Raw genomic sequence first — 23,783 nt, 5'->3', positions numbered from 1 at the left:
TGTGAGTATAGATATGGGTGGAAATATAGGTATGAGTATAGATATGGGTGGAGGTGGGGGTGTAGGGGTAGACATAGACATAGTATGGATGCACATTATACCTTACAATACTATTGATGGTTAGTAAATTCCCCAGGAAATCTTGTGATTACTCAAACTGAGGCATAATCTGGTAAGGAGAGGTAAGAGTGTCATTAAAAACTTAGCAAAATAGGGCAAGGTTCCCTCCCACTATGGTAGCTTTTCTGTCCTTTCAATAAATCCTGCTTTGTCACTTAAAAAAAAAAAATTAAAATAATTGAAAAGCCTGCCTGAAAGATAGGCAGTTATTATCTTCTTACTACATAGATCAAGCCTTTAAGAGTTTAGAAACTTAAGTGGAAATCTAATAAGTCTTTTTTTTTTCTTTCCAGGTAAACCAGATTTTTATCAAGACAGAGACCCCATGAGGGTCTCAATAAGTCGAGAACAAAGTTTCCTTGGGAGCCCACTAGCCCGTGATCCATTTGGTTGTCCTCACCCAGTTGCCCAGGAAAATGTTGGTGACGATGACTGTAATGAAGCAGGTGAGAGATTAATAAATTGAAAGTGGAATTATATGTACAAGGATATATAGACAAAGGATATTTATGGTAGCATTATATGTAATAGTGAAAAATGGCAAATAACCTCAGTGACTGTTGTTAATTGAATCATTATGGTGCACTCATACTATGTTGTTCTAGGCCATTGTTAAAAGAAATAAATAACTAAATTGTTTCATTAAATAAATATCAGTAGGTAGTATATGAGGGTATGAGTTTTATACAATGGGCAGCCTCAGAATTTTGTTTACGCCTATTTGTAACAATAAGCTTACTATTTAATTAAATAATGGTAAAAATTATAGTTAATTAAATACTGTTAAATATTTTAAAAATCGTATCTGTGGGCATTCTGCATGAGCTGCATTTTTTTTTTTTTTTGAATAATTTAAATATTTACAAGGAAAAATTTTTTTTTGAGTTGAGATCTCATTCTGTCACCCAGGCTGGAGTACAGTGGCATGATTAGTTACCACAGCCTTGAACTCCTGGGCTCCAGCATTTCTCCTGCTTCAGCCTTCCAATTGGCTAGGTCAACAAGTATGTGCCAACATACCTGGCTAATTTTTATTTTTTTAAAGACAAAGTCTCACTATATTGTCCAGGTTGGTCTAAAACTCTTGGGCTCAAGCAGTCCTTCCCGCAGCCTCCTAGAGTGCTGAGATTACAGACGTGAGCCTCTATGCCCGGCCAGGAAAAATATATATATATATATATTTTTGAGCTAAGAAAGATACAGAGAAGATACATTGCGAAGGGCACAATGGGCAGGATAGTAGCGAGAATGTCTGCTGTCTGCTGCCAGGAAAAATCTTTAAGTCATTTGATTCTGCCACACATAGCCAATGTTAATTTTCTTGCTTTTTAATTTGTATGTGCACATATAGATGCATAAATGTATATGTATATAGCTGTTTTATGTGTAGTATTACGTACCGACCATACAAAGCATTGTTCTAGTACTGTTTTATTAGATGTAAGGCATCTTTTAAGACGTTACCTTTTCGAACCACATTTCTTTTTCACTGTCACATATACTTAGATAATTGATATATTAGTTATCTATAGTTTAATAGAATGAGAGATGAGCGAGACCTATTCTTTTTAGATTTTATAGAAAAAATTGACTTTAACATCTCCTTTTTAAACTGTAGATTAAAATAACTGTAAAATATGTAATTTCCAGTGAATAAAACTATTATATCATTCTTTGTTATTTGCCCATTGGATACTTGTATTTCCTTTTTATTCCTTTATTCCATCTGTTGATATCCTCTAGCCAAAGACTACCAGGAACACCCCTATAATAGTTGAACAGGCTTGAGTGTTTGACCCATTGCATGAAGGAGAGTACATGCCATGAGCAACCATGAGGAGTCTCATAAAAGGATATTTGGAAAGGAATTGGGCTTGTATTTGGTAACTTGGAGAAGGGCTCAAGGAAGCAGGGCTTTGCTTATTGGTCTTGGATGTTGTCAGGAAGCAGGGGTAATTCTGCCGTTAGGTACCTAAAAAAATCTTATGTAGAAGGCAGTAAGAATGGAGTGAGGCTAAAGCGGTAATTGGTGGAACAGCAGCAATCACTCACTCATGAACAATATTCATGACCATCTGCTTCAGATATAATTGCAAGGGCTCTCATTTTTGTCTTTGTTTACCATGGCCTTTTCTGAGATTGGCGTTTGGTGAAAGTGTTTTTGTTTTGGGTTAGAGTCTCACTCTGTCACTCAGGCTGGAGTGCAGTGGCATGATCACTGTGGCATGATCACAGGTCACTGCAGCCTTGACCTCCTGGGTTCAGTTAATCCTCTGCCTCAGCCTCCCAAGTACATGGGACTACAGGCGCTTACCACCATGCCCAGCTAATTCATTAAGTTTTGTAGCGATGAAGTCTCCAGCAGTCCTCCCGCCTCGGCCTCTCAAAGTGCTTGGATTACAGGCATGAGCAATGGTGCCCAGCCTAATTGTTGATGTTTAACAGGAGAAAACCAAGTCCTAGCTGATAAGGCCAGGTCAGCTCCTAGATACCAGGGGCTGCTTTTTTCTTTTCATAATCATCCTCAGATTCAGATTTTTTTCTATTATATTTTAGAAAGTTCTGTTTTGTTACTTTTTTTTTTTTTTTTTTGAGTCGGAGTCTCACTGTTGCCCAGGCTGAAGTGCAGTGGCACACTTATGGCCACTGCAGCCTTGACTTGCTGGGCTCAGACGATCCTGAGCCTTCCAAGTATCTTGGAATTGTTATTAATTGATTAAAAAAACCCCAGAATAACTTCTCAATTCCCAACTAGCTTTTAAAATGAGCTACTTAAGAAAAGAAAAAAAGAAAAATTCACTGTAAAATTTCAGCACCTATCATTTTATTTAAAATTTAGTATGTATAGAAGCAATTGAAAAGTTTAAGAGTTAAATTAGTTGTCATAATAAAGTTAAATGAACTATAATGGCATAGAATAAAAAATTGTATTTAAAGGCAAATAATATTTGCTACTAGCTTTGTGTCTGCTTCATTAACCATAATACAGATATTTACGAATAAATATCTGTATACACATACAGTTGGATGTGTACATGTGTGCGTATATTTATGTTTGTTTTGTTGGGGTTGATTTAGAGACAAGGTCTCACTCTGTCACCTAGGCTGGAGTGTAGTGGTGTAATCATAGCTCACTGTAGCCTGAATCTCCTGGCCTTAACTGATCCTCTTGCCACAGCCTCCTGAGTTGCCAAGACTGCAGGCATGAGCCATTGCACCTGGGCTGTTTATGTTTATTTACTAGGTTTTTGTTTAAAAATCAATTCTTCATAACACAGACATATAAGAAATATACATTTAATGTGCATATCATCTAATATCATGATGATAATTAGGCAGGATTTTTATAGCCAGTGGAGTAGTTTTAATTTTATTCTTTTTCAGAGCCACAGACTTCATATGACTTGGCTAGCTTTCTCACAAATGTTTGGATATTTGGAATGAGGGGAAAAAATCAATTCATAATACCTGAGTTAGTAATATAAGAACATTAAAGTATAATTTTTTTATGTTTTAAAATGTCAGATCTTACTAGGAATGAATTCATAATAAAAGCAATATAGTCTTACTGTGAATTTATAATCGTACTGTGAATTTAGAAAGCACTAAAAAGCCGGACACAGTGACTTGCAACTACTTGGGAGGCTGAGGCAGGAAGATCACTTGAGGCCAGGATTTCAAGACGAACCTGGGCAACGTAGGAAGACTCTGGCTCTAAAAATATAAAATAAAACAGAAAGCACTAAAAGATACAGTATAATTGAAAATTAATCCTGTGCTGGCATTCATAAGCAGCCACTGGTTGCTTGGCATGTTTCTTATTATTTATATTCATTTTTCTCATCTGTAGGATCTTAACTGTATTAATGACAAATATTTTTGAGGCATTTGATTCCTAAAGTAACAGTGGCTACAGTTTTCCAGAAAAAAGTATAATGTGCTGACAAGTGAATGTTTTTAACAAATAATAAAGTAAATTTGCCCTACTCCAGACCTTTTTTTTTTCCTATCTTAAAACTCCAAAATCCGTTTTCAGTGACAGTCAAGGAGTCTTTTGTTGAAAACCATTCGGTATTAAGCCATGCTGTGGAGGAAGAAGACTATACACATCTGGGTCTAACTGTGAAGCCAGGAAATAAGGTTAGTAATATCTTAGTGTTTACTACATTTTTAGAGCTTTTGGCTTCATCGTCTCTTTTGCTTAATTTGCAGAAGATATAAAATATTCAAGTCTGTGTTCTCTGAGATCTGCTCTTACTGAAGTAGATCAGTGATGAGAATAGCCAAATCTGAGCATCAGAGAACTTTCCATCTACCTGATGCATGATCTCCACAGTTCTGAGAAGCAAAACCGTAAAACAATAAGGACATATGTCTGGGGGGGGTGTGTGTGTGTGTGTGTGTGTGTGTGTGTGTGTGTGTGTGTGTTTATAATGTAGATGGGGTAATTCAGGACTTGCTAACGAATGAATGATACTCTATGTGTGTATTTGTATATATATGTGTATAAAAGACAAATTCTGAGCAATGATGATAAGTTTTACTACTGATTTCTTTGTAACTATGAATTTTTCTACACTTGACCTGAGCTCAGAATTGACAACTGCAGAGACTGGTGATTTATGATTTCTCTAAATATTACTTTCTACATTGTGGTCTAATATTCCCCTTAATGTCTAGGCTGAAACACAGGAGATTTCTCATGAGCCATTATCTTCAGTAACCGTTTCTACTGGGAGCTTTTTAAGTTATGAAAACATAGATTTGAGCCTTACAGATCCAGGTAATAATGTCTAATGTTTATAAACAAAAGACTAGCACCAATTTATCTTGCAATACCGTTGTGGAAGGAAGCACCAATTTTTCACAATACACTGGGGAGTCTCTAAGTTTCAGTATTCATGCCAAGTAGAATACTGGACAGTATGGTGGGCCAAATATGACTAGAAGTAACAAGGATGCTCTGTGGATCCCCAACACCACTTTTATTTTAGTTGGGGTCTCTCTCTGTTGCCAGCCGGGAGTACAGTAGCACCATCACAGCTCACCGCAGCCGCAACCTCCCAGGCTCAGGTGTAGTTCTGCCTCAGCCTCTTGAGTAGCTGGGACTACAGGTGTGCACATTGCCCAGACTGATCTCCAGCTCTTGGAGTTCTCCCACCTTGGCTTCTCAAAGCATTGGGATTACAGGTATGAGCCACCATGCCTGGCCCCCTACAACACTGTGGAGTAGTAGTTGCTACAAAGTTACATTTTTTTTATTTAGCAGAAAGCTATCTGAGCAAATTTCTTGGTTGCACTGATCTCTTAGCAATTGATGTTGCCCTGCCTAATTACCAAAATGTATCTCTAAAGAAGTGTATGTATGGACAGCTTGGCGAGACCTCATCTCTACAATAAATCAAAGCATTAGCCGGGCATGGTGGTGCGTACCTGTAGTTCCAGTTACTTGGAAGGCTGAGGCGGGAGGATCGCCTGAGTCCAGCAGGTCGGAGCTGCAGTGGCCAGGAGCGTGCTACTGCCCTCCAGCCTGGTTGACAGAGTGAGACTCCAACTCAAAAAAAGAAGTTGTGTACCTAGCCATTAAAAGGAATATAGTGTTTCACTATATTTTTTAATGAAGTATTTGATAATTTTTTAATGAAATATTTTCATTAAACTCAATTTTCAGAGTCATTTTCAGAGCACTTGGGCGATAAGGAACAAGAATCTACCATCAGTAAAGAAGAGGAAACAAATATTTTAAGTTCTGTAGCTCCTTCAACACGAGTTATTTGTCAACAGCAGAACACTTCAGGTGTGTTTATAAATCTTTGTTGCCTGCAGTGGAAGAATTTACATCTGGTCACACACACTTTCAGCAGATCATAGACAAGTACATAAATGAAGCAAATTTATGCCTGAAAAAACAGACTTGCAGGGTAAAATTATTTTAAAGTAATACATTTTACATTTATGTAAATTAAGTGTTAAGTTTTCATGTTTCATGAAAGTGATTATTTGAGCTTCGTGTTTTTATGACCCGCTGTAACACAGTTATACCACAGAAAATATTGAGGGCATTTAGTGAGAAAGGGGACCTAAAACTAATTAGACTAAGTGAGGAACGTGCTAATTAGCAGGTCTCTCTTTACCATGACAAAGTTAGCTATTACGGCTAAGGCAGTATTGCCACTGTTGCGAGCAAGAGCTCAGAAATCAGACCTAGATTCAAGACATAGTTTGACCATTTCCTAGCTGTAAAACCATTTTCATCTTCTGTAAAAGGATGTTGGCGATTAAATTAGATAGTATACACAAAGTACATTGTCTGGCCCACCATAATACTGAACACAGGGAGGATTTTTTTTCTTTATGGTGCAGCCATGATCACGTATGTCCTGCTGCTCCTAACTAGCCTCATAAGGCTTTGGAGCTAGTGGAAATGGAAATGGAAATGTATACTTGTCAAAAGTTTTGGTCTAGTTTTTTGGGCCTTTGGAATATTCATTATAGGACTTCATTTGAAAGCATCTGCTGAAAATGGAAGCAATTTTGTTGCCTTGGAGTCACCTGAAAACAAGCTCTTGCAGATTTGTTCTTGCTACTCCTTTTCTAGGCTTAATTTTAAATTTCAAAAATAAACTTATCATTTTTTCCCACAAAATTCCAACAGTTGATCTTGACTTTCCAGAATTGGAATACATTTTTCCAAATTTGCATCATCAGCTGTTTAAGCCCTTGGAACCACATCCAGATTTTGATTTATCATCATCATCCTCTGGGATTTATCAAGACAACAGAGACTTCTGCCAGGTATATTGAAGTAGATGCCCCATTGCAGTGAATATCCGAGAACATTTCTAAGTCTTTTCTTCTGTTAGAACAATGGTTTTTAACCTTGATTCTTAATTTTAACCTTACTAGAGTCACATGGAAAGCTTTTAAAATTTCTATTGCCCAGACTACACTCAAGACCAATTAAATCAGAATCTCTGGGAGTGCTTGAATACTGTGAATTTGTTTTTAAAACTCTCCAGGTGATTCTAATAGTTTGTTCTAACTCGAACCCCTAACCCTAACCCTTATTTCCAGCTAGTGGGTATGACTCCATAAGAGGCTTGAGAACTTTTAACTGTGTAACATTTCAATAGGCAAATATGATTTTACAAAATTTAAAGTCTCTTTCTACAGAGTAATAGAGATTCAAACCTGGGTGTCTTTGCTTCCATAGCCTGACATTCTAACATCCCAAGCTACTCTGTATAGTTTGTGCTTATCAGAACATTATCTCTTTCTCAATTTCATTTGGAAAAAAGAATTTTTCAGATAAACTTAAGAAGGATTTTAAAAATTATGTTCTAAACTCTACCTGGTTAATTCACAATCTGTTTTCTAAATAACGTTTTCTTAAAATTATTTTTCATACTGACTGAAAAGGAAGAATTGTGTTTGGATAATTAGTACTCTGATAGAAAAGGGGTAATTAAGGAAGAATCATCTCCAAGGAATATAGTGATTATTGACTCAATTTGTAATACATAACCAGTATTTCAGCCTTTCCCTGTTGTTTTCTGTCAGAGCTCAGATTCTTCATCTCAACGCCACCATGCTACAGGATCATCCAAAAGTACAGTTTCTTTCACAGCACTGAGGACCAGCCTGCATTCTTCTTTTAACACAAACCTGCACCAGCAACCTGACACTAACTTGGCTTGTGCTGCAGCTCAGAGTTTTGATACAGAAAATATTATTGAGGGTAAGTTAGAAAAAGTTAAATAAAACCTAGTGCTTTGTTTCATGGTTCTTTACCTCCATTTCCTTGGAAATTGTGCCTAGCACCTCTTGGTTTGTCTCCACTCCTGTCCTCACCCCTGTCCCCAGTGTTACCAGTTCTATCTCTTTAATGGCATATTTACTTAATTAACACATGCATTTTTTTTTTTTTGCAATGCTGAACATCATAAAATAAAAAGAGTAGCTGGGGATGGTGGTTTACACCTATAATCCCAGCACTTTGGGAGGCTGAGGTGAGAGGATTGCCTGGGCCCAGGGTTCAAGACCAGCCTGGGCAACTTGGTGAGACCTCATCTCTACAATAAACAAAAAATTAGTCAGGCACTGTGGCACATGCCTGTAGTTCCAGCTACTTGGAAGGCTGAGGTGGAAGGAATGCCAGAGCCCAACAGGTTAAGGCTGCAGTGGCCATGAGTGTGCCACTGCACTCCAGCCTGGGTGACCGTGAGACTCAACTCCAAAAAAAAGTGTTTTCTCTTGTTCTTCAACTTCCCTACCTCAACCATTACAGTTAACAGTTTATCTTTCTAGAACTTTTTGTGCAAATTATATATAGAGACCCACACTGTATACACACATACATACATAGCCACACATGTTTTATTCTAAGTCCTGTTATTAAAGTCAATATTAAGTTCTCTTATAGGGGGAAAACACCCCCATGGAGTCTTATAGCCATACTGTCTATATTAAATATTAGAAAAGGAGAAAATACATGTCATCTATAGAGTTGATGGTCACTCTGACCATCTTATCTTTGTATTCATGTTTACACATGTCAACTTTCATGCCTAAAATCATAGAAGGTAACATGACTTTATTGTTTGCAATTTATTGAGAAACTACTAAAGAGTATGTATGTATCCATTTAACAACACAAAATGATTAACTGACTTTTAAAACTTTTAAATACAGGATCTGAACAATCTTTTCAACAGCTTCTGCCAGAATTTTCTTCACAGGAGGGGAGTCAGGGTGCTGACCTACCAAGCATCCTTAGCATTGAAGCAAGAGATTCTTCCCAAGGCATGGAAAATCAGAACCATTACTCCGACGAATACACTGAAGTATCACAGAATGAGAAAAAAAGTGTTCATTTCCAGCTCTCGGTGGGAACCTTAAGCTCAGTCTGCAGTTCATCTTATGAGGCTAATGTGTTTGATCACTGTGTACAACATAGCACTCCATGTGGTTCTACATCTAGTGAGTGCTCAGTAAAACCCCAAACAAACAGCAGAAAAGAAGGGCTGGACTTTAAAGAACTATCAAAAAAAGAAGTTGTCACAATGTTACAAAGTCAAGGACTCATTGAAGAGGATAAAAATGAATTCTCTAGGGTTTTAGACATAAATCCACAGGTAGAAGAAACTGACTCTCAATTATGTATAAGAACAATGGAGATGGGAACGTCAATTCAAACACCACGTTCATTAACTACTCAAAATCAAAAATATTTTGAGAATCCAACTGAAGTGGACACTCCAAAAATCATAAAAAACCTATCTCAACTAGCACAATCAGAACCTTCTGTAAGCTCTGGATCATTTTCATTACAGAGCTCTGTTCCAATCTGGGTAAGTGAAATCAACATTGTATGAGTAGCATTTATGTTTCTTTTCAGGAAAAACTTTTAAGAAAAAGTAGGAGGGGGTATTTCCTTGGTGTTGCCCAGGCTAAACTCCTGGGCTCAAGTGACCCTCCCACCTCATCCTTCTGAGAAGCCTAGGACTCCAGGCAGGGAAACTTTTGAAACAATATAAGAGAAGCAAAACTACTTAATATTCCTGTCTGAGATTATCAAGCTCATGATCTCTCAGTGAAATGAGAAAACTACACATTTTAAAAGCTGTTGTCTGAATTTTACATATTTTTCCTCCCAACTTGGATTTCCTTTCTCCAACTTCCCTGAGAAACAGTGGCTCTGTTTCAGCACTTTCAGTGGTGAGCCTCGTTGCACTACACTATTCTGTTTATCATTGGAATAAGTATTAGAACATTCTTCATATTAAGCAAGCTATGTTTGGTTTCAGTGCACCTTCTAAAACTGAGTTTATCTTCCCACAGATAAAATATGTTAACCTGGCTGCAACACAATTGCCCTCACTTTTTTTCCTTACTGCCACACAGGCTGTAGTGCAGTGGCACACACAGCCACAGCAACCTGCTGGGCTCAGAAAATCCTACTTTAGCTAGAACCACAGGCATGCACCACCATGCCCAACTAATTTTTATCTGCTGTAAAGACTTCTCACAAAGTTGCCCAGGCAGTTCTCTTGCCTCTGCCTCCCAAAGTGCTTGGATTGTAAGCATGAGCCTGCATTACTGGCCCCTGGTCCACTATACAGGATAGGCACTGTGGCCCTTGAGTCCCAGTCAACCTGCGTTTACATGTTAGTTATCTGCCTAGCCCTCATCTCTGCAGTAGATATTTTCAGACAGTTATCACCCGATTTTCTTCATCCTAGAAGTGAATGCTAGAGTTGGAGAGCCCTAGGGGAGTCTGTATAATCTGTGGTCTTTGTAAATTGATCTCGTTTACATTATTTTCCCTTTTATGAACATTTGCACAAAATATACAATGTACAGTGAACTTTTATCCACTTTTAATTGTATTACACAGGAGACAGAATCTGGCCATGGTATAATGGAAGAACCAGAACTTACTTTAATAAGCACCAGTGATATCAGTATTCTTGAAACGGAGTTTGCAAACTTAACACTAAGAGAAGAGAATGAGGCAAAAACCTGTTTTCAGGTAAGCTTCATAGCTTTTGCTACAAATGCACCTCATTAATACAACATAAGCGAAAACCAGACACTGATACTTTTGTTTTCCTGAAAGCATTGCTTTGTTCCATATGCTAGCCCTAAATACAAAGGGGACCCAGAAAAAAAAAATAAGCCCTGAGTTCTTTAAAAATTGTATACTTAGCCAGGCTCGGTGGCTCAGCCTATAATCCCGTGCCTTTGGGAGGCTGAGGTGAGTGGATTGCCTGAGCCCGCGGGTTCGAGACCCGCCTGGGCAGCGAGACCTCATCTCTACAATAAATCAAAAAATCAGCTGGGCGTGGTAGCGCATGCCTGTAATTCCGGCTACTTGGAAGGCTGAGGCGGAAGGATCACTGGAGCCCAGCAGGCTGCGGTGGCTGGGAGCGGCCACTGCACTCCAGTCTGGGCGACAGAGTGAGACTCCAACTCAAAAAAAAAACAACAACAAAAAAAGAATTGTATACTTTTTCATATATTTAAACACACTGGTCCCCTTCAAAGTACTGTTTGATGCCATATACCTATGAAGATGCAAGATCTGGCAAATAAGAATGGGGCAAGAGAGTCAATGCTGTTTTTTGCCAAAAACTGCAGAGCCTCAGCACAGTGTGGGTATGTTGTCATGGTGAAGAACCACTCACCTGTTAGCCACAACTCAGGATTTCTACACAACCTTCTCAAAACCTCCAGCTTAAAAAACCAAACCAGAGGAACTGTTTTCTTGGGGTCCCTCCTCGTATATTAAGTGATGAGTTATACCTTCCATTGTTCTGAAGGGCAGTAGTATCCTGTGAGGTAAGGAAATCCACTAGACCTGAAGTGAATGGAGCAGTAAGTTCATTTTGAACTTTTCAGTACTGATGAAAAAATTGTGCTTCTAAAGTTAGCTTAATCTTCCATTTTCTACAAGCAAACCAGCTGTTTCTCACGTAGCTGATAACTTCATTCCTCAGATGGCAGTCACTGGAATTACAGATGAAGTCCAGACTTTGGGTAGATTAGGAAACTTCTTAGACTAGACCACCACCAGCTGTTGTTTGGTGCAAACGATAAGTCACACTATTGTGTATGGTCTTTTACTTTGCACTACATAGTTTTGCAGAAAGGTTCCAAGCATCTTTTACCAGAGTTCATGCTTACCTCTAAATTGGCATAACTGATTTTCATGTATCATATAGCTAGCGTTTTAATGCCAAATTAGAAAGGTATGCCTAAGTAAAAATTCCAAGATATTGAGAAGTGACTCCACAACCACAGCTAGTTGTGAAAAACTTTTAAAAAAGCATTTTAATAGAAAAGCAGAGGTCTAAGAGGTTTGAGGTGAGGGCAGCACAAAGCAGTTAAGTGGCATGAGAAAGGGACCCAGGTAAGTTGGGCACAACCTGTTGGAGGGAATCTGCCCCTCCCCCCCCCATTCACAATGGGCATGCTTAGATCTTTTGACCAGAAAAGCAGGGATTCGAGCCTTCAAATACAGGTGGCACATGAGCACAGGCACTGCACTAGGAAAACATTTTTGTAGCTCTACTGGGGGAAAACAGAACCAAAAAAATTTTGATTAAAGTCTGTAGTCCCAGCTACTTGGGAGGCTGAGGCAGTAGGGCTGCCTGGTCCCAGCCCAAGCCACATACCAAGACCCTGTTCTGGGAAAAAAAAAGTAGAGCCAAATTAATGGGTGACTTTTCTTGCCATTAGGTAGATGAACCAGAAACCTCAGATTACCTAGCTGTATCAGAGCTCTCTATGGAAAAGCCAATGTTGTCTACAGGTATGCGTTGAGTATCTGAAATGGGCTGTGCTATGAGTTGGGCTGGTGGGAGCCCTGTTAAACACATTCTTGGCATAAAAAGCACCAAGTTTTTTGTGTTTTTTTGTCTCCCCTCCCAACAGAAACCCTTCCAAATTTTAAACCTAAACCAGAGAGCTTACAAGAAGCATTTCTAAAAAGAAAAAAATCATTTGTGGAGAAATCCTACCAGAGGCAGAAAGAAATAAGAAATAAAACTCGTGTCTCTGAAAATTCTCAAATGAAAATAGTTAAGAAGAAACCATCTATGAGTATGTTGAATTTCTTAAAATCTTCAACTACCTCCATGAATGTCTAGAGCAGCAAGCTTTTTGATTTTGTTTTCCAAAGTTATTAAACTGAATCTGACCTTCAAAAGCACTTGCTCTTAGGTTCATCTGTGAGTCACCTGAAGGGTGTGAATAGAGCATCTTTCCCTGAAGACAGAAAGACTACACAAGCCTTCACGCACCAAAGGTCTCTAAGGTAGGGTTGGTTTAATTCAGTGGCTCACGTTTTTTCCCAGTATTCATCTCTAATTCCATGTAAACCTCATACAGACTGCACAATCAGCTAGCTGAAGTGAAACAAAAGGAAGAGAAGGCAAAACAAGAAGCTTATGCCCAAAACAGAGCACGAGCAAAAGAATTTCATAAGGTAAAATGGAGCTGGGTGGCAGGAGTCTAATTTTTAAAGCATGAAACATAGAAACTGAAAACTGCTTAATTATTTATTTATATTTCCTCAACAGAAAACACTGGATAAACTCCGAGCCAAAAATATATGTTGACTTTCTACAAACAGTGCAGAGTTTTATTGTCTGTATAACATTAAAAAAATCTTTTTTATATAAATAACTTTAAAATGCAGCTTTCACGTGTCATCATTTCTTCTACTTTTCATCAAGGTCAGATTCTTCTAAAGTTGGAGTCAGAATTTATCTTCAAGATAGCCCTAATGAAGAGAAACCGAATTTTAAAGCTTTCCCACATCAATAATCATGGATTAGGTGTCTAAGTCTTGTATCTCCTCAGGGAAACATAGCACCACTGGGAGCTATGGCATCACCCTACAAGAGAACTTAAATCTTTGGTCACAGCGTTAAGAGCTCTTGGTTTCACAGACCTACAAGCCCTCTTTGAAATGACCTAGGTGTCTTTAATGAATACACATACCTTTTAAAGTAGGATTGATGCTTTTAAAGTAGGATTGATGCTTATTCCATGACTGTCCTGTAAGCCCTATGTGACAATAATAATACAAAGTTTACATTTCTAGAGATGATCACATAGTGAATTATGATGTACTCACTACATACAATGGAGTCAATGTGTACTTGCATATTAACTATGCAAAGCACATCTGCATGGCTCAAGCATCCACTGTGTTAAGTTCTACTGATAAAACAGCTATTAGAAAACCACATGTGGCTTGCATTCTATTTCGATTGGACAGACATCTAAACAACAGTCTAATAAAGTCAATAAAATGTTCCCGATAGGCTGATTGCTAACAAGGTAGCAGATAGAAAACCTAGTGGGAAATTTTTTATGGTCATGTCCACAGCAAATTAGAAACTCCATTCTAAAAGCCTTGGTAATGACCATATGTATACCCTGGGACAAACCAACTTATGGTAAAATGAAAACGATTACTTGCCACAATTGTTTTATTTTGGCTTCTTTATCTCCACTTGAACTGATGAAAACTTCAAAATGCCACCTACAGAAAAGCCCATATTTAAAGCTCATATGTACTATTAAATATAGAAAGTTCCCTTATGTATTATTAAATATAAAAGCTCCCTTTCAAAATGAGGTTGCTTAGGTCCCAAATTATCCTAGAACCCAGTGCCTAACTTACATATTGAAACTCTCAGGCTTAAAATTGCTCACTGCAAATATTTTGCATCTTTTCAATCCACTTTAAGGTTGAATTATCCTACTCCCATTCTCATCTGAATTGGGCCTCTGATCACAAACTCTAGAGATATGCATGTTTCTGATAACTTTTCCCATACATCTTTTATGTTCTGAGTATTTAAACAAGATGTTCAGAAAGGCTATTTTTCATTCAGCCCCCTCAGAGCAGTTGAACACTTTGCCCATCATCATAACATCAATACTCAAGTATACAGTGACATAATAAAATCTAATCTATCTTTACTCGCAAGTGGTAACGTATCCATCCACCAAGTTTGGTTCCAATAGTTATCAGATAAACACATACAATGACTAATGGTGGTGAATTGTGTTTTGTACCAAAGCTAGTCTTCAATAAAATACCTGCATGACCTTTGAGGTAAAAACTTACCCAGAGATTTTAGGATTGTCTTCTATCAATTTGCTTTAGTGTCCTAGAAATTAAATTCTGGAAAGTACACTGATGTGTTGACAAATGATCTACTATATCAAGCAGCACATAGCAGTGTCTTGGTCAACAATGAGCCACATAAAACTGGCCAATAAGAATTAGGTAAACTGGGTGCAGCAGCTCACACCTGTGTTCCCAGCACTTTGGGAGGCAGAGGTAAAGAGGATTGCTGAGCCCACAGACTTGAGACCCAACCAGGCAACATGGCGAGACCTTGTCTTTACAACAAATCAAAAAATTAAGCTGGGTGTGGTGGCACCTGTAGTTACAGCTACTTGGAAGGCTGAGGCAGAAGGATCGCCTGAGCTCAGTAGCAGGCTGAGGCTACCATGAGCATGCTATTGCACTCCAGCCTGGATGACAATGAGACTCCAACTCAAAAAAAGATTAAACTGAAAAATTCCTAAGACTCGCGTCCTCATAATCCTCACGTGCTGTGGTGATGCCAGTGTGAGCAAACCTGTACTGCCAGTTGTATTAAAAGTACAGCACATATCACTGGCTTCTGTATTTGTGATACACTTTTTAGCATGCGCAACCTTCTACTTAATAAAAGCTAATTTTAAAACAGTCTCTAGCAGATCCTCCAAGAGATATTCCAGAAGAAAGCATTACCACCACAGTTCATGAAAGCTCCATGAATTAGTTACTAGCCTTGAAGACCTTCCAGTGTGACGAGATGTGGACATGGACAGTGATAATGATCCTGACCTTCTGGAAGCATAGGTAACTGTTTTTGTCTTCGTTTTTAGCTAATTGGAAAAAATAGAAAAAAGTTTATAAAGAAAATGTACTGTGCTGTCCAATGTGTTCCTTTCAAGCACATCGGTTTAAGTGTTACTCAAAAAGGCCTAAGAATTAAGTTCATCCGTGAGTTACGTAGTAAGCTATGGTTACTGAAGATGAGTAAGTTTCCTACAAATTTACTGTAGCCTAAGTTTACAGTAATGTCCTAGGCCTTCATATTCGTTCAAAACTCAGTCACTGGTTTACCCGGAGCAACTACTAGTCCCGCTAGCTCCATTCATGATAAATATTCGATATATTGGCATACCATTTTATCCTCCATACCACATGGTGCTACAATTGCCTATAGCATTCAGTACAGTAACATGCTGTATAGGTTTGTAGCCTAGGAGACATAGGTTACACTATGTCGTGTCGCAGAGGCTATTCCCAAGTAAGCTATGCCACCTGTGTTTGTGTAAGTACACTCCATGATGTTCAGGCAATGAAAACTGCCTAACCATTACTCAAATTGTAACTGACAGTAAGCAAGGCATTATTCTCTAACCACTTCTAATATTAAAGGCAACATTTTTCTCATACTTATTTTTACTCACAAATTTGGCAAAATGTTACAGGTCTCATTGTCACCACTGTAACACATAATACTGTGATGGAAGCATAACCTGTGTCTTGATTTAGCCACATTAACAATTCTGGGACACATACCATGATCAGCAGTGCCCATTCTCGTCTAGAATGAGGCTTTGGTAAAAGCTCCTTCTAAGTGTAATGAAGCTCTTGTTATGCTGGTGACACTAACGGGGGAAACAAGGAGCTAGAATCAATAAACAGAAAACCTTACGTTTCTAGAGTGGATGATGTACCTGCTTCTCAATTAGACATCCTAGAAAAAGGAATGCATTAGTTACCATTGGAGCCTGTTATCAAACTGTACACTATGAAAAATCCTACAGAAATAGTGTATCAATAGAAATACCAGGTTTAACATGCACAAGGCCAAGAAAACCAACGATGCCAGATATTGAATTTCTATGGCACTGACTTTTGAACACCCTAGCAGGAATTAACTGCTGAGTGCAGATACCGTGCAGTGCGATTATGACTGAAATGTAAAACCCTTTACTTCAGAAGTTTGAAATGTAAAACCCTTTACTTCAAAAGTTTGCAAGGCTATCTTAAAATCACTTTCACAAATCTCTAAAATTCAAGTTCCTGTAATAGGTACAATAATTTAACCTGTATTCTTAATTGTCATCCTAGTGAAGAAACTGTTAACTGCATTTTAAACTATAATCCTAGTTATTATGTTTGCTCAGTGTCCATGTAGATGGCATCATTAAAAGTCAAATCATCCTAACAATGCACTAGAAATGTCAGAATCACTGTTGCTCAAGCTGTTAGCTTAGGAAAATCCCTTTAATGCAATTCAATATCCCCATTGAATCAACATATTCAGGTTTATATGATTTTTGAATAAGCCATGTGGAACCATCACTTGAATAAATTAAAAGTACAAAGAAAAAGGCAGTTTTGTTTGGTAGGCCTTTACATGCTGTCTCCTCATGTTTTCATTCTATATATAAACACATCTTGTGGCCATTATAAACTAACTGAAATAGATAACGTTTTCCCGAGTCCTTAATAAATTGACACAAATTAAGCATTTCACTTACCTCTAAACATGAACGAGTTCAAGTCAGTCATTCCTACAGAAAGTACCAATTAAAATTTAGGAAGGATGCCTCAAGTACTTCCAGTTGTTGTAAAAACTAAAGCCTAATTTTAATATCCAGACTTACACCCAGCTCTGTCAGAATTGAGTTTTAGTTCATGTCTGTTATCATCCAGCAGTTGAACATTAAATTCATCATCTGAACTGTAATTCTATTCCCAAGATTACTTTGTCACCAACTAAAACTTACCTAAATGTAAGTCAATAGTAATCAGCGGAATATGCCAATACCTAAGACAAAAAAAAAAATTATGTCTTTCCTACTTTATTTTAAAATTAAATTTCAGGTCGATATCCACATTGGTCTTTCCAACTTTTAACGACTGTCTTGTAGTTCCTTCTCACAGGTCTAACAAATAGTCCGGTGAGTAAAGCAAGCCCACAGAGTTACTCTACGAGGCGTTTCCAACGATGTGCAGGCTACAGGGAAGCCGCATCGGGATAGACCTCAACCACCATTCAGAGTTGGGGTTGTTTCCTTGTTCCCTAGGCTGGAGTTCAGTAGCACGACTACAGCTCACTACAGCCTCAAATTCCTGGGCTCAAGTCATCCTCCCAAGTAGCTGGACTATAGGTACCCCCAAACCAGCTACTTTTTAAAAAATATACAAGTAAAACCCAAGACTCCATAGGAAAGAAATTAAGAACTATAACATGCTCTACCCTCTTAGAATGATCAAAACTGTGAAATAAGTCAACAAGAAAATGTCCTACAACTTTAACCACAAAAATCACTCCATAATCACATAGTAAGGATTTTTACCAAGCTGCTTAGAAGCCAGAGTACAGACTAATAAAAAATAAAAATATGCAATGTATGATCACATAGTTTAGAAGCAAAGGAAGATTTACATATAAACGTGTTGTCTGACTCTTATGAACTTAAATACCAGTGTTTTTCTCCTATCAAATTCAGAATTCAGCAAACTTTACTATATATTAATTGAAAATGTATACTTCATTTAGGAAATCCAGATTCTGACTATTGCTACCAACTAATTTATTGACACTCTCTTAATGCTTACAACTAAAATGAAGCTGACTGTAAGATGTGTGAATCTGAGATTCCTTTTTGGAAATGTTTTAATTGCTAATTAACGGGAGTTACAATGTCTCTCAATAAAACGAAGCCTAGCCGGGCTCGGTCGCTCAGCCTGTAATCCTGCGCTTTAGGACGCTGAAGTGAGTGGATTGCGTGAGCCCATAGGTTCGAGACCCACCTGGGCAACTTGGCGAGACCTCATCTCTACAATCAATCAAAAAATTAGCTGGGCGAGGTAGTGGCCTGTAGTTCCAGCTACTTGGAAGGCTGAGGCGGAAGGATCACCAGAGTCCAGCAGGTCATGGCTGCGGTGGCCAGGAGCGGCCACTGCACTCCAGTCTGGGTGACAGAGTGAGATTCCAACTCAGAAAAAATAAAACGAAGCCTGTAGACGCTTACTCAGACAATGCACTACTCACTGATATAAACAATTACGAAGTGAAAACACACTGACACATACCTGCAACTTCAGACATGTTCTCAAAAAAGCCTTAAAAACAAAAAAAAGCCATCTTGATATATCATGAAATTGGAATACTACATGTAGCCACCACCACCACCCTATGTCCTATGCTTTGTAATTATCAATTCTCCAGTCCCGAAACCAATCCTCATGGTTATCAGTACGCTCATCACAATAAACTGGCTGAGATATCATGTATTGTAATATTCCTTCTTCTATGTATCAAAACTCATACTGAACAATGAGTTCTGGGTTGCAAAAGAGGATTTATTTTTTGCACCTGTCTGTTCGTCTTTGTCCACAAGTAAAACAAAAACATAAACAAGTGCTATCCTAAAATGCACTATGCAGCAGAGTAGTCAGCTCCACAGGGGTGATCAAGACACGAAAATGGGGTGGATCACGGGTTCTCCCTGTATATATGCATTATATATAAACATATATGGTTTGTCTCCAATTTAAAAAAATGAAAAACAATAGCTGCAAGTAATATTAATGGTACTCAAGATATTCTACCTCCTCGAGAAGAAAACTAAGTTCTTATTAAATACTAATTGTCAGACAAAAGGTTACTCCTGTGAATGAAGTTAGAATAAAATTAGAGCATTTCAGTTACCCTAAAGAAGCCTGACTGGTTGTCAGTAATTTTATGTCAAGGTTTTCTTTTCAAAATTCAAACCTCTGCTAACAGGACACCTATGAACTCTTAATTTAAAATGTTTTTCCTAATAATTACTTCGTAAGGAGTTTCACAAATTTTCTCATGGGGCTTCATTTTTTAACCCTCAGAATGTTCTTATTTAAAAAATTCTTCACCACCAGGCTGGCATACATATCCACATTTATCATCTTTATTCACATCTGATTTTTCTCTAGATTTCCTTTTTTTCTCTACATCATTCACCTTCTTCGACATTCATGATTTTTTCTCCTTTTCAGGCCATGGTGTCTTCTGGCCTATGTCTCTGTTCTGTTCTCTTTTTAGACAAAGCAACTTCTTCAGTATTCTCTTGTTCCCATTGTCACTGGGAACTCAGAACTTAATATGAAACTATCTCCCTGTATAAAGAAAAAACACTATTAAGCAATTAACTCAAACAGTTTAGTAATTTTACATAGCTGTGTGCTAAGTTACCTCAAATAACCCAGAGATTACATCTAGATGTTAAAAATCCAAATTAACATCTATTTTTTTCATTCGAAATCTTAGCAATACTAAAATTTTGTTCAAAACTACTGAAGGCTGGGTGCAGCAGCTCATGCCTGTAACCCCAGCACTTTGGGGGGACAAAGCAGGTTTGTCTTAAGCCCAAGAGTTGGAAATTAGCTGGGTGTGGTGGCAGGCACCTGTAGTCCAGCTACTTGAAAGACTGAGGCTGGAAGGTTGGCCCAGGAGAGTTTGAGACTTCAATGAGCCATGGCTGTCACCATACTCAGCCTCGCTGGCAGAGACCCTGACTCAAAACAAATAAAAACAGCATTCAAAAATACTATTTTCATTTCTCCATTTCCTGCACTAAACTGATTTTCTTTTAGGGTCTCAGTTGCCCAGGATGGAGTGCAGTAGCATGTTCACAGCCACAGCTGCCTTGCCCTGCTGGGTTCAGGCATTCCTTCTGCCTCAGGCTTCCAGGTAGCTGGACCTACAGGAGAGCACCACCACGCCTGGCTGATCTGATTTATCGTAGACAAGATCTTGCCAAGTTCCTAGGCTGGTCTCGAACCCCTGGGCACAGGTAATTCTCTAGCCTACCAAAATGTTGGGATTACAAGCATGAGCCACTGCGCCCCACCACATACTAAATTTACCAAACTTTTCAACAGCTAAATGAGTCATAAATCCTTAACTACTGAATACAACTCCTGCCTTACAAAATGTAACAGGAAAAGTCACTTACTGCCAATTTGATATCGCATTCATCATGTTCAAGAGGTGCTGCATCCTCATCCTCTGCTCTGTAATATTAAAATGTATCACTTAGATGACAAAATTTTCTGTTTCTGGTTAGTTGTATACTCTACTCTGACATACTAGTCAAGGCAAACACAATATAGTATATCCTGGATGTCCTGCATGCCAACCTCAGCTTAACTGTAATAATTCCAACTGGTCCATCACATCTGTGTTCACCATTAAGTCACAATATAAAGGTATTAAAGGGAATCTATGGAGCAATTAACAGTAAAATTTAAATTAGCTATAACCTACGACTAAAGTTATTTCATGATTCAACTTACATTGATTCTTCAATAGGAGAAATGGATCCATCATCATCCAAATATTTATATCTACGACTATCAAGATCTTCTTTTTCTAAATCTTCACCAACATCCATCTGTTTCAAAGATTCTTTCAGGTGGTGTTCGTACTTCAGTTTTTCAATGTAGTTAAAAAACCCTCTTGCAACAGCTTGCTATATATTAAAAACATATTTTATGTACACAGTCTTATAAAATTAAGACGTTTTCTTTCATGACTCAGCAGACATCTATGTTAAAAAAAGGGCATTAATCGCCTTAGATGACTAAATTTGCTATCTTAATTTACACTCCACATTTGTGGACAAACATATCAAATGCTGATAGTTGAAAAAGTTTCACAAAGCAGTTATAAACTTACCTGAACGGGCGCCAAAAACTGAACCACTTATCTACTGTCATGCTTGGGATTTGCTAGAACCATTTTTAATGTAAAGATAGGAAAAAAATTTCTGATGTTTACTACAATCACCTTGAACTGAAAGGATTAGGTACTAATCCTCTCACAATTTCAAGTTCTGTTGAGGGACCATAAGTGAACTCTTTGCTGAATATCCAACTCAAATATCTGAAGAGTCTACTTCTAAATATTAGGGTAACTTATCAAGTATTCCTCTCAGACATAGCTAGGCTTTAAGTATCCAAGTGAGATCAAAGGACTTTATATAAACCACCTAGGAGCCTTATCCTTTAAACTCAGCAGAAGCACATTCACTAAAAAGATGTTGCCCAGAAGCCCATGTCAAGTTTGAGGTAAAGGATGGAGGAGACTTCCGGTGGACATCAGAGCAGTACAGAAGAGCATTAACAAAACCACAGACGACTCCAGGTGTCTCCTGGACACGTCGAGAAAATGCTCAACAAATCATTCTGGACACGTTAGCCGTTATGTATCCATAGATACGAAACACTGACTCACCTCAAAGATTAATATTTTCCTCCAAGGTAATGGTTTTCTGCCATTCTCTGATTCTACAAAAGGGAAGCCAGATCCTTTGCTTTTACACTGTTTCTTATCTATTTGTGAGCGTCGACTATTTTTTCTTCCTTCCGGTCTTCCCCTTCGTCTTCCCGTTGGCTTGTATTTCCTCTTTGTACGCTTCTTTTTCTTGAATCTTTCAAAAATAGCTTTTAAAGACAGTGGTCTTGGTTCAAAAGATGAGTCACTTGATGATGAATCTCTTGCTTGAACGTTTTCAGGTGAATGAACAAATTTCCTAATTGGGCTTCTTTGCCTCCGTTTAGGTGAGCAAGGAACACACTGAGTTTTAAATAAACTGCTACCAGAAAAGTTATCACTAGAGAAAGGGAAAACAATTACCTTTACCTTCCTGCACACCCAATCCCAAATGTACATTTCTTCCAAGGCCAACCCAGGGAAACATGCTCAAAATAATTAAACAACATTTAAAAGATGGGCTAGGACAACCCCCTCAGGTCCCCTCCCACTGTGGGAGCTATTTTTTTTCTCTAAATAAATCCTGCTTTAAAAAATAGAGGAAGAGGGCTAGCATTTGAGTCCCAACCATTCTATCTAAATGGCCATGCCGTAGCACTTACTAATAAATGAAATATTTTATCTTTCAAGATTATAAGCTCTAACTTTAGGCCAGACATCTGAGACCAGCCTGGGCAACACAGCCAGACCTCGTATGTTTTAAGGAAAAAAAAAAAAAGGCTGGAACTGGTGGGGCACACCTACAGTCCCAGCTACTTAGAAGGATTCCAGGAGCTGGCAACTGCTGTCATCGATGGGCATGCACCTTACTCCATGACCCTGCCCCAAAACAAAAAATTGTTTTGTTATGTAAGCTCTACAAAGCCTGCCTGGCTCACTGCTGAGAGCCTCTTCTAAATAACACACAGCCTATGGGGCAAAAACACGATTTAGTCTGGGAGCAACATGAAAGTTGAACCAGTGCATACACTATTTCCCTAAGCTGAGAACGTGCCCCGCTCTAACATTTCAGTTTAATTAGATGAACTCAGAAGATCGGTGTAAGCAAGTTTTCCTTCCTTCTCAAGCCCTGACAGTTATCTTTACCGTCACTCAGCGTATTACGCCTCCCTAGTAATACTCACGCAACAGTAAATTTTATGGCTGAACCCACTCACCTCTGATTTTCAGTTTCCACAGCCAAACTGGATGTCAGGTTGTCAAGAGACTCCGCTCCCGATCTCTCCATTATTTACTGTTTTAACCGATTTTCTGAAATTGTGGAATTTCATAAACACACATAAATGCGAGGTGGCTTCCCTGAACAAATACACACAGCTAGCATCAGCTACCCAGTCCAGTGGGGCCAGACGACGTCACCGACATCGTGAACCGAGGCAAGATCGTTCATCCAGCTTTCAAGCTTATCTAGGAGCAACTTCTTCACTGCAAAGCGCCGGCTCTGAGTCCGAGCAAGACGCGCATCGGCCACAGAGCGAGTCGATTACCGACACACCACCAATCGGCAACGCGAGCTGCTTCCCCAGCCCCGGGGAGCTCCGGGGAGCCTACACCGAAAGCCCCCGACACCGCGTCCCCGACGTGTGCCAGGAAAACCACCTCCTTTCAGCGGCCGGTTTCCGACTCCCGTCAGGGCGCTCTGCGTCCCCCCGCCCCTCGGCCGTCCCTGGACGCAGCCAAGTGACTGCCCGGTCGCGGCGGGCGCTGGCAAGTCCTGGACGCCCGAATTTCTCGACACAAAGCTACGCTGCGGGG

The 23,783-nt window shown here is 38.8% G+C and overlaps 3 protein-coding genes and 1 long non-coding RNA gene across 7 annotated transcripts in view; 2 read left to right on the top strand and 2 right to left on the bottom strand.

Moving 5' to 3' along the window:
- Positions 1-398: 398 nt before the first annotated feature.
- CEP295 (centrosomal protein 295) lies at positions 399-13,316 on the top strand. The gene is given in 15 exon segments (XM_021715306.1): positions 399-566; positions 4,157-4,260; positions 4,801-4,903; positions 5,792-5,919; positions 5,922-6,015; positions 6,018-6,041; positions 6,794-6,915; positions 7,681-7,858; positions 8,812-9,470; positions 10,517-10,669; positions 12,361-12,433; positions 12,556-12,723; positions 12,844-12,937; positions 13,012-13,108; positions 13,203-13,316. Coding segments are annotated over 15 exon segments (2,157 nt in total). The 5' UTR covers positions 399-445; the 3' UTR covers positions 13,242-13,316.
- Positions 13,168-14,102, bottom strand: LOC103266487. Its single transcript, XR_002482290.1, has 2 exons — positions 13,627-14,102; positions 13,168-13,405 (listed from the first exon to the last, which is right to left on the bottom strand). It is a non-coding gene; the product is annotated as an uncharacterized LOC103266487 (long non-coding RNA).
- Positions 14,103-15,195: 1,093 nt separating this feature from the next.
- On the bottom strand, positions 15,196-23,647 carry TAF1D (TATA-box binding protein associated factor, RNA polymerase I subunit D). Of its 4 annotated transcripts, XR_002482288.1 has the most exons (10): positions 23,186-23,647; positions 21,990-22,368; positions 21,050-21,225; positions 20,710-20,767; positions 19,716-19,870; positions 18,809-18,838; positions 17,497-17,537; positions 17,248-17,280; positions 16,416-16,457; positions 15,196-15,576 (listed from the first exon to the last, which is right to left on the bottom strand). XR_002482288.1 is itself a non-coding variant. In XM_008064097.2 (5 exons), exons 1-5 carry the CDS (start codon positions 23,254-23,256, stop codon positions 19,811-19,813), a joined length of 744 nt encoding a protein of 247 aa, XP_008062288.2. In that variant the 5' UTR covers positions 23,257-23,647; the 3' UTR covers positions 19,641-19,810. The 4 variants fall into 4 exon arrangements, 1 of the variants encoding a protein (XP_008062288.2); XR_002482287.1 differs by having other exon boundaries at positions 17,248-17,537; XR_002482289.1 differs by lacking the exons at positions 15,196-15,576; positions 16,416-16,457; positions 17,248-17,280; positions 17,497-17,537 and adding an exon at positions 18,654-18,687.
- The window catches only part of CUNH11orf54 (chromosome unknown C11orf54 homolog), a 28,348-nt gene continuing 23,648 nt past the window's right edge, over positions 19,084-23,783 (top strand). Inside the window, exons 1-2 of the mRNA XM_008064053.2 lie at positions 19,084-19,097; positions 22,970-22,979. The gene's annotated coding sequence lies outside the window, so the exon portion shown is untranslated. The remainder of the gene's footprint in view (positions 19,098-22,969; positions 22,980-23,783) is intronic.

The sequence above is a fragment of the Carlito syrichta genome, unplaced genomic scaffold (genome assembly GCF_000164805.1).
Source record: "Carlito syrichta isolate Samal-C Ts95f unplaced genomic scaffold, Tarsius_syrichta-2.0.1 Scaffold100614, whole genome shotgun sequence".
In the NCBI taxonomy this organism is placed as follows: domain Eukaryota; kingdom Metazoa; phylum Chordata; class Mammalia; order Primates; family Tarsiidae; genus Carlito; species Carlito syrichta.
Note: the sequence above shows the minus strand (reverse complement) of the source record. Positions and strands in the feature narration are given on the sequence as shown.